At 41.4% G+C, this 10,432-nt stretch overlaps 1 protein-coding gene across 1 annotated transcript in view; it reads right to left on the bottom strand.

The window, feature by feature from the left end:
* Positions 1 to 9,823, bottom strand: part of sema3h (sema domain, immunoglobulin domain (Ig), short basic domain, secreted, (semaphorin) 3H) — a 145,604-nt gene extending 135,781 nt beyond the window's left edge. The window contains exon 1 of the mRNA XM_052017396.1: positions 9,186 to 9,823. Within this exon, the coding sequence (XP_051873356.1) occupies positions 9,186 to 9,363 (178 nt within the window). The 5' untranslated portion in view covers positions 9,364 to 9,823. The remainder of the gene's footprint in view (positions 1 to 9,185) is intronic.
* Positions 9,824 to 10,432: the final 609 nt, after the last annotated feature.

The following is a 10,432-nucleotide window of genomic DNA, read 5'->3' on the forward strand; positions in this document are numbered from 1 at the left end:
TAAAATGTCTCCTAGACTGAGTGGTAGAAAGTAAATTTATGAATAGGCTTGCTTAAGATTATTTTCGTGTTAGAGAGGTTCATCCGGTAGCAGTCTAACCTCTGAAACAGAAGGACCTGGATTCATGCCCCCCAAGGAAGTGTTTATAATCGAGGATGATTTATCAAGAGAGTACTGTGCTGTTGGCTAGAACTAGTTTTCAGTTAGGGCACTAAAGCAAGTCCCTACTCACATTACCGAGATGTGTTGCATTCATACAGTATGGAAGCAGGTCATTCGGCCCAATGGGCTCACGCTGACCATCAAGCACTAATTTACACTATTCCTACACTAATCTCATTTTATTCTCTCAGCATTCCCATCAACTCCTCCTCGATTCTACCACTCACCTACACACTACGGACAATTTACAGTGGCCCATTTAACCTAACAACACATGTCTTTGGGATATGGGAAGAAACCAGAGCACCCAGAGGAAATCCATGCAGCAACAGGGAGAAGGTGCTAACTCCACATGGACAGCACTGGAGGTCAGGATTGAACCTGAGTCACTGGAGTTATGAGGCAGCAGCTCTAGACTAGTCATCACATCTGACTCAAGCAACAGCACCAAAATACTGATTAATTTATCATTCAATTAATTTACTGTTTATAGGATATGCTTGTGCAAGTTAGTTCCCATATGCAACAATCACTACACACCAAGGAACTGATTGTGCAGATATTATACAGTGCTTTGTAAATTCAAGACCTTACTTTTTTTTTTACCCTAGATGATTGTACTGCTGTTAAAACATATTTCTTGAACACAAAACAAGATAAATTTTATATTAATCACTGAGGATTGCTTCAGCCCTGACCATGCCTGCCACTGAGTGATCTATATTCAAACATTTCTGAAAGCTCAAGGGGAATTACCAATAGTTTCTTCTGCTAAAGTTAATCTGTCTCACCCAGTCATCAAAGCACTACGTTTCAAGCTCAGTGTAAATTAACAAGTCCACAAGCCTTGGAGTAACAGTTAGTCTCCTTGCCAGTTATCTTTCACTACCCAAAGCTAAGGCAAACAAAGATCCTATGCATGCACCGAGGATGATTTGAGATTCCTTGAGGGCTTCTACTTTCTAAGGAAATGCAGAAATCAATTTATTACAGTAATCTTTAAAACACCTGTGTTCATTTGTGCAGATGCAAAATAATCAGTGCAAATTTTGCTATGCAATAAGCAAGTACTTAACAAAGACTGAGAACTGAAAGGTGTTCTGTGTGATAAGATGTGACAAGTGGTGTCCCTCAGGGCCCTCAGCTTTTCACCTGATGCATTGGTAAAAGATTGAGAAGCAGTGTTTTATATACCCAATTTTATACATGGCATTAAGTTCAAAGCCACCATAGGTTGTATAGATGAGCAAAGAAAGTTCAGGGACACAGATTAAATGGGTGAGTAGATGGAGCTTAATTTGGGGAGGCTGTGATCACCTACTTTAAGTCTAAAGACAAATTGAAATGTTCTCTTAATGGTGAAAATTCAGGAACTGTAGAGGAATTTAAGGATTTACATACATACATAACCAAAAGCTATTAAATGGATGCAAAATGTATCAGAAAGGTCAACAGGATCTCCAGGTGGTTGAAAAATTGAGGAACTGATGCTTTGGTTATTTGTAGTCTTTGATTTGATTCTATCTCGTGCTTTAGCTTAGCCAGAGAATCAGAGAAAAGATACATGTTCCTTAAAAGGGCTCTAGCAGAATAATACTAATAATTAACAGGTTAAATTATAAGGATTGGTTACATAAACTAGGATTGCATTTCCTCAGTTTTGGAATGTTAATGGAGGAACTAATTGAAGTAATGGATATCTGAAACTCTCTCCTTTTTGGAAGTCCATTCTGCTTAGTGTCATACACTTATTCCAAACTGATCTGAAAAATCTCCTCATGCCTTATTTTTTTGTTGATCCTAAGGTTTTTGCCTCTGCTTCCCCTAGAAGCTTACTTTACATTTTGCCACATATTTCTTTGAGTCTGTTTTTATAATGCTTTATACTTACTTTGCCAATCTCCTTAAACTATAACTATAAAATTTCCACAATTACTTCCAATGCAGTAAAGTCCAAGTTTCCCTGACACTTAGATTCCAGGCACTGGATCCAGGTTTATGGCTCATCTTAGAAATGTCTCCAGTAGTTGAATGTCTCTCTTGTTTCTGCTCTTCCAGAATGAGACACTTCTGCTGACATACTTCACTGCTTTGGCCCTGTCATTTGGTCCCAATTGGTTTTGCAGATTGCATTGGTTGGACCTGTTAAGCACTGAGTTTCCAAAACGTCCCAAGTCTGGTTCAGTTTCTCCTTTAGCTATTATTCCAGGAATAACTCTGTATGTGCGTCACCTATTTTTTTCCTTCTTGTGTAGGATGTGACACTTGCCTGCTCTAAATTTCATTTGTAGTTGCTCTGCCTGGTTATATATTGTGTGTCTAGTTTATTCCATAAGCTCCAATCTCCTTTTACAGATTCCACTGCCTCTCCCAACAAAAGTCAGTCCCAACTGCACTTGAATTATCTTTGCATTTCCTGTAAATGCCAATTTGTTTTGACCTCCCTAAATTGAATTGACAGTTTCAGGTGTTGATCATGACCTGTGCCTGCGAATCAGAATGCTTAAAGTCTAGCTTAGGAAAAAAATGCTTTTATCCCATTAGTCTGAGATAAAAATTGACCCTGATTCCCAAAATGAAATGGATGCATATCAACACACTGTGCCACATGATATAAAGGATCTTCCAGCCGCATGGGAGGTGAATGCCCGAGAAGAGGCTGGAACAGTACATCCAGAATTACCCGCTCAAAGTCCATATGTCGGCAGACACAAAAGCCCACGGCAGAATCAGCATGAGTTATGACAGACCAATGAACAAATGAATACGTCCTCAGGACGGGCTGAGAAAATACCTCTATTGCAATAAAGTAACTAACATAAACTTTTAACTGTGTATTCAGAGATATGGATAACATTGCAGAGTCAGCTTTAGGATACTTTATATGGTGCACGGCAATATTAAATGTTATCCAGTCACTCAGTGGCTGTCAGTCTTACCACCTCCCTCTCTCATTCACCTTTGAATGACAAGAAGGAAACAAGTGCCCAAACTTCTCTCTCCTGGAGCATCTGCATCAGTTTTCTGAAATTTATCTTTAATTCCTCCCAACCCTTGGTCAATCCTGCAGGGTGTTACACTGTCACAGACACTGTGCAGAACATTTTAAGCTCTGAAATAGCTGAAGGGGGAAAAGTGAAGTCATCTTACAGGCAGTTGTAACACAGCAGGAGCAGCTCTTTCAGAAACCAGGAGAGTAAAGAATTGTCATTTAACATGCTTTATATTCAATGAAATACCTTTGAAGAGTAGTCACTATAGTACTGTAAGAAATCAAAAGGCTAATTTGCACAAAAAAAGTGATCTCATAAACACCAATGTGACAACAACTGGTTGGTGACATTTGTTAAGGGACGCATCAGAGAGAAATTTCTTGCTCTTCCTCAAAATAGTGCAGTACCATTTATGTTTCATACGACAATGCCTGTGTAACATGTGAGATAAGCAGCTCCAAGTGTAGCGTTTCCTCGTTATTATGATGGATTGTCAGCCAAGAGTTTGTGCACAGGTTCTAGAGTTGGATTTAAACCCACTACTTTCTGACTTAGAAGTGATACCATTGAGCTACTGCTAGCAATTTGCAGATGATTAATATCTAAGAAATGGTTTATCTCAACTTTTTGGTCCGGGACAGGCAGGGATCCATCTAGTTTAAATATTTGGCATTGACCATCATTATTATATTGGCCACTATGAATTCCTTCTTCTTAAAAGTCTAAAGCTGCTTCCAATCCTGTCTCTTTATGCCAAGGGCTGGAGAGGATTAACCATCTCAGTCCTAGAAATCATGGAATGAAACAGGTTTAAAAATAATATTTCCCTATTACTTTCAAAATAATATCATAAAGGAGTTCAATTCATGCTGCTTGGTCCAAAAAAAATACAATGTTTTCTCCCTTTAAACCCACCGAGTTGTTATTGGGGGATATAGGACAACAAGGCCTCCAATTCTATCCCAGGGCAGGCAAAGCCATCGAATCTCAGGGTGACTTGAGGTACGATAAGTAGTTAGCATCATTATTCAATGGAGGATAAAATCAGAGGACCAGAGAGTATTGCACTTTCATAGCTGAGGGATAGGAGACAAGCTATTGTAACTAGTTGTTATCCAATGGCTCCTGCTGGAAGTGAACGTGAGGGGATCTGAAATGGGTAGGTAAGGATCAACTGTAACGTCTCCCAAAGTTGAATAAACAAATAAAAGTTCATATATGGCTGCACAAATTAAAAATGCTGATGTGGCTAGGTACTGGTGAAACTCACCCACCAAAAAATTAGTGCCTTCAGAAGAGAGGGAGAGGGAAGAAAATGGGTGAAGGGTTGCTGGTGGGGTGAGGGGGGGGGGTGATATGGGTTAAATGAAAATAAATTGTCTTGATGAACATTTTTAAACAAATTTATTCACAGGAAGAGGGCAGCACTAACAAAGCCAGTATTCAATGCTTTTTCCCAACTCCCCTTGAGAAAGTGGTTTATCAATAATATATCAATTCCCTGCAGTTCACATAGTGAAGTTCTCCCACATTGCTGCTGAGATAGGGAGTCCCAGAACTTCTATGTTAAGATTGATGATGTTTTCCCAAATCAAGATGGTAAGAGACTTAAAGGAAATTCTAGAGAGGATGATGTTCCCTTATGCCAACTGCCCTGATTTTGCAGTATGGTGCAGGCCACAGGTTTGGGAGGTGGTGTTGGAGAAACTCTGAATGCTTCTTTTAGATGGTAATTGCTGCGGCCAGGATAAACCTACCATGGAGGGAGTGAATGCTTAGCATATTGGATAAGGTACTGTGTAAGTGGGATTGCTTTGCCTTGATGACTGAGCTTCTTGAGTGTTATTAAAGCTGCACTCATTCAGGCAAGTAGCAAGTATTCAATACACTGCTGACTTGTGCATTGCAAATAGTGGAGGCACTTTTTACTCAATACTGCAGAATTCTTATAGCCACAGTATTTGTATGGTTAGTTCAACTGAGTTTCAGGTCAACTCTGATCTCCAGGATGTTGGTGGGAGATCTAGTGATGATAATCCATTGACAGTAAAAAAAAAGGTCGTTGGACTGTCACTTGCTGGAGATGGCTATTGTGTGGCCCAAAGATTACTTGCCACACATTGCCCATGCCTAAACATTGTCCTGGTCTTGCTGTGGGCAGACACAGATTGCTTCACTCTCTCAGCAATCGTAAAGGGAATTGTACAATCATCATTGACCATTCCTATGTCTGACCTTATAACAGAAGGAAAGTCATTGATGAAGCAGCTGAAGATTGTTGGGTTAGGACACTGCCCTGAAGAACTCCTAGAGTGATTCAAGGGGCTGGGGTGAATGAACTCTGACAACCTCAGTCATCTTCCTTTTTGCGACATAATGACTCCAGCCAGAAGCTTCCCAATGAATTCAATTGTACCAGTGCTACATGATGCCACATTCAGTCAAAGACCAGTCACTCACACGCCACTTCTGAAATTCAACATTTTGTTCATATTTGTATAACTCTAATGAGGTCTGGAGTTAAGGAACCCTGGTGAACCCCAGGTGGACTTGCAGTGAACGGGTGATTGGTGAATAAATGGCATTGTCAGATTTTGCTACAGAAAGAATTGAACTGAATTGTTTTATTATTGTCATATGTACCAAAATGCAGTGAAAAGCTTTTGTTTGCATGCCTTCCAGATAGATTGCATACATAAGTACAGTGAGGTAGTACAAAAGCAAAAACAGAATGGAGAATATAGTGTTAGAGTTAGAGAGAAAGTGCAGTGCAGGTAGACAAATAAAGCGCAAGGTTCACAATGAGGTAGATTGGGAGATCAAGAGTTCATCTTTTAGTGTATAAGAGTCTGATAACAGTGGGATAGAAACTGTCTTTGAGCCTGGTGGTATGTCCTCTCAAACTTTTGTGTGTTCCACTCGACAGGGGGGAAAATAAGAGAGAGTGAGCAGGGTGGGAGGGAGAATGCTGATAGCTGGTAAGTGGCCAGGTTAAAATAGTTCTGTTTTTTTTTGTGGACTGGACACACTGTATTTTCCATTCTATTTGACAGATCCACTGCATTGCAACAGCTTGCCTAGAACCATAGCTCATACTGGAAGCCAAGTCTTCAGCACAGTAGCTGGGATATTGAATGATCCCATAGCCTTTGCTGCTTCCAATGCAGTGAGTCATTCTTCATATCAAGTGATGGTTGGGATTTAACCAAGATGGTTGCAAACACTTCAGCCTTGTCATTTGCACTCATGCTGGAGTGCATCATCACAGGGGATAGAGATGGTGATCTAGCCCCTTCCTCCCATAAACGGTTTGAATTTTCAGTGTGGAATTTCAGCTGCTTGTGGGGCCCTTGGCTCCATCTATCAGATTCCAATTCCACTGTTTAGCAAACATATAATCAGGTGCCTTAGCTTCACATATTGAAGCCTCATTTTTAGGTCACTGACACACACATCCACAGCCCTCACTAAACAAGGACCCTGACTTGATACTAATGGCAGAGTGAGGGAATTGCTAGGCCATTGGTTTATAATTTGTCATGGAATAAATTTCTGCTGAAGCTAATGACTGTCACTACCATATGGGTGCCCACTTTTGAGCTGTTAGATCTATTCTGACTCTATCCATTTAGCATAGTGATAGTGCAAGAATGAAGGTATCCTCAGTGTAATGAGTTTTCACTTCCCTAAGAACTATGGGATGGTCACTTCTATTAATAGTGCCATGAACAAATGCATTCGTTTTTAAGCAAGCTGGGGAGAATTAAGTCAAGTAATTTAGTCCCATGTTGATTCATTCACCATCTACTCCATATCCAATCTTGCATCTAGGTCCCCTAGGATTCTGTCATAGTGCTTCTGCGTCACTTAGTGATGAACATTGATGTTCTCCACCCAACATACATTCTGTGTCCTTGATAGTTCTTCAAAGTGGTGTTCAACGTGAAGGAATGACAATTCCAGAGCGACAGCAATAACTTACTTGGAATTGATTGGGCTGGATGAATGACATCACATCTGAATCCAATATCTAAGTCAATGCCTGGTGGTCCATCGAGTTTTAATATACTTTCCCATAGTGGTTGGATACAACCGAATGGCTTGCTAATTTCAGAAGCAGTTAAGAATCAACCACATTGCTGTGGTTCAGGAGTTACAAACCGGACAGTCAGGATAAGGAATGTAGATTTCATTCTTCACAGGAGGTTAGTAGAAGTACAGGGAAGTTGTTATGTTTCCAGATAAATCAGCAATTCTAAATCACTCCGCCTTCAGTTTTTGCATTTATATCATCTGAACCTAAGGCATAGCAACCAGGTAAGGACGATACTTTAGTGAACATAAGAACTACAAGGTGGTGTCTCACTTTGGGCATCATGCATTTTATGGGATCTCAGATTCCTGCCATGGATTACCAACTGGTTGCCATTCTCATGAAATTCTGTCTGAATTAATGTGGCCTTCAATTGGTGTAATATGAATTTGTACTCACTATCTGGAAGTGGCCTCACTTCCTAAAGGCCTTAAACTTTATGTAAAAATCCAAACAAGAAAAAAGGAGAGCTTCAGAGTTTGATGAGCATGACATCCACCAAATCATCACCTCCCCCCTCCCTCAAAAGATGTTTCCTGGGAACTACCTAAACAGCTTCATAAACAGGGAAGAACTAACCAAAGATACCCTGTCTTTTGCCCACCAGGGAACTCTGCTCAACAGTACCCCTTGCCCAAAAGTGTTCTGCCCAAGAGGAGTTCTTGTTTAAAGTAGGCCTCCACTTGAATGGAGCCCCATATGTGAGCTCCACTGAAGAACTGTCACTAAGTTTTAGCGCCCTTTCTTTGACTGCTCTCTTTTCAAGAGCAGCTGCTCAGTGAATACCCGACATCAACAAATCTACCCTTAAGCTTCGTCACTGGAATTTTACCCAAAGATAAATTCCATCACCTAAATATTTTGCACTATATCTACTTGCTCTGCTGAAAAATGACCAACAACACAATCATGGCTTTCAAAACTAGTTTATATATTTTAGACTATAAAGCGTGAGAGTGTAATGTTTGTAGCTGCAGGGCACCTGTCACGCTGTAATGACAGTGTATCACACAAGAAACCTATTGATGAAGATTAAAGAGCAATGGCTCGGGTTTGTCAAAGTGTCTTTGCCAGCATTTATCTTTCAAAACGACATCTAACACAGACTGTCTGACCATTATCTTATTTGTGGGAACTTGCTGTGGACAAAGTCAAAGCTATAAAGCAGTATGACACATTGTGGGGGTATATGAAAGGCACCATAAAGCTCAAAAGCCTTCCTTTCTTGCAACATCCTTGTCACAGAATTATTGGGTAGGTAACAGTTAATAAGAGTTGGAATTTCTGTTATACACTTAGTTAACATTTAAACACACCAATTGCACCCAAAGAGTAACACAGTGCCAGAAACTAAAAAGGTAACTGTCCAACAAAATTAACGATTCCAATAATGGTTTACAGACAGGGTACGCTGGGGCTGATTTCAAATGGCATTATTCAGTTTAATAACTTTTTATAAAACATGTGTTAAGCATTGCCTTTATGAAAACCTGTGGAGACCCTGAGATTTTAGCAACAACAGGGTGTGGTCTTAACAAATGTCTGGACTAAGAGACTAGATGTACATCTGCAAGATTAAGTGGGGAAACAATACCCTGGTATGCCTGGGGAGGAAGAGATGGGGGGGAAAAGAAGATAGAGTAAGAGAAGCTGATATGGATATAGGAAGTAAGAGACAGACAAACAGACACTCAAATTTGTGAAAATAGCAAAGGAGGTACAGAAATAGAATCAGAGGGAAAATAAAAAAACGAAGAGGGTCAGTCAGAAATAACAAAATAGTTCATGAGATAGAGAGGTAGGCACTGGTTGAGAAAAAAAAACATAGAAACGATAGAAAAAGAGACATTGAGATAGTAGAGACGGGGAGATACGGGAGATCCACGAGAAAGAGAAAAGCATGGCCACTGAGTAAGCTCAGATCATTTGAGCCGTACCTGTGAAGGTGAGCCGGAGCCGGGCCTGCGATGGTCTCCACGCGATCGCCAGCCTGTCCACAAGCAGAGAGAGAAATAGAAGCTGAAGGATGAATGTGCTGAGCCTGCGGAGACCGAAGGTGAACCAACATCCACTGGGATCCGGAGATAAACGAGGAACCCAATTGATCCGCGACATTGTACCGGGCGAAGTCACTTTGTTCTCAGTCTTTCCGAAGTCTATTTCAGTAAGTCACAAAAGCAATCCTTTAAAACCTTGGTTTGGTCCCAGTGCAGATCTCAGAGTGAAGGGGTTGACAGGAGAAGAGAAGCGAAAAAAAGCAGCTGCAAGAAAACAACACTCAGGTTTCAGTTGGACTGACCTTTTCCAGCCCAAGAGATCAACCACAGAAGTTTCAACTCTTGCTTCTCTCAATTAACCTCTTTGGATACAAGGGTCACAAACGCACAGTTGGAGGCTGTCACCGGCTTCACAGCGCTCGCCGCCTTTCGCCGGGCACTCACTAAACACACATCAGCCTCTTCGCCGTGTCTGCTCTCTCTCCCTCTCGCTCGCTGTGTAACGTGAGGTTTGAGGCAGGAGCTGTTCTGGTCCTACTTTGATTCTTGGCTGCCCCTTTTGCCAGGTGGTTTGACTGTTCCCGGCTCCTTCAGTGCTGGGGGAGAGGGAGCCAGAAACACGCCCTCTCTCCTCTCCTTCAATGAGATCCCGACTATCTACTGACCTTCACCGCTGAGGTTTAAATACAGCTCACAATTCCTTTTTCAGTCACAGAATCCTCCTATGTTAGCACACAGACAATCTGTGATTACTTCACCCACTCCCTTTGCACTCCGCATGTGCGATAGCCACATGAATCAATTGAGAAAAATGTCCCGCCGACAGCAATGAAAGACTGAATTTCCTTTGCTCGCCCTTTTGAATGCTGGGGCTAGATACTCTCTGCTAGTATCGTGTGTGCGTGTGTGTGTGTGTGAGAGAGAGAGAGAGAGAGAGAGAGAGAGAGTGTCTAAGTGTGTCCTGATGCGTTTCTAACCCTCTCATTGAGAGTGGACTGCCTGCACTTGACTCTCACTGTCGCGTGGGTCTGCGAGGGAGGCTCCGGACACACGGATACCAGAGTAATTAATTGTTTCCTTCCACGGAAGCACTTAACAGCGTTCATTGGTTTTAATGGCAATGTCACAAGAGTTTTCACCGTCAGACCGACTACGAGTATCGGTCTTAGGGAAGTGGCAGCGGAGTT

Source organism: Pristis pectinata, chromosome 6, assembly GCF_009764475.1.
Source record: "Pristis pectinata isolate sPriPec2 chromosome 6, sPriPec2.1.pri, whole genome shotgun sequence".
In the NCBI taxonomy this organism is placed as follows: domain Eukaryota; kingdom Metazoa; phylum Chordata; class Chondrichthyes; order Rhinopristiformes; family Pristidae; genus Pristis; species Pristis pectinata.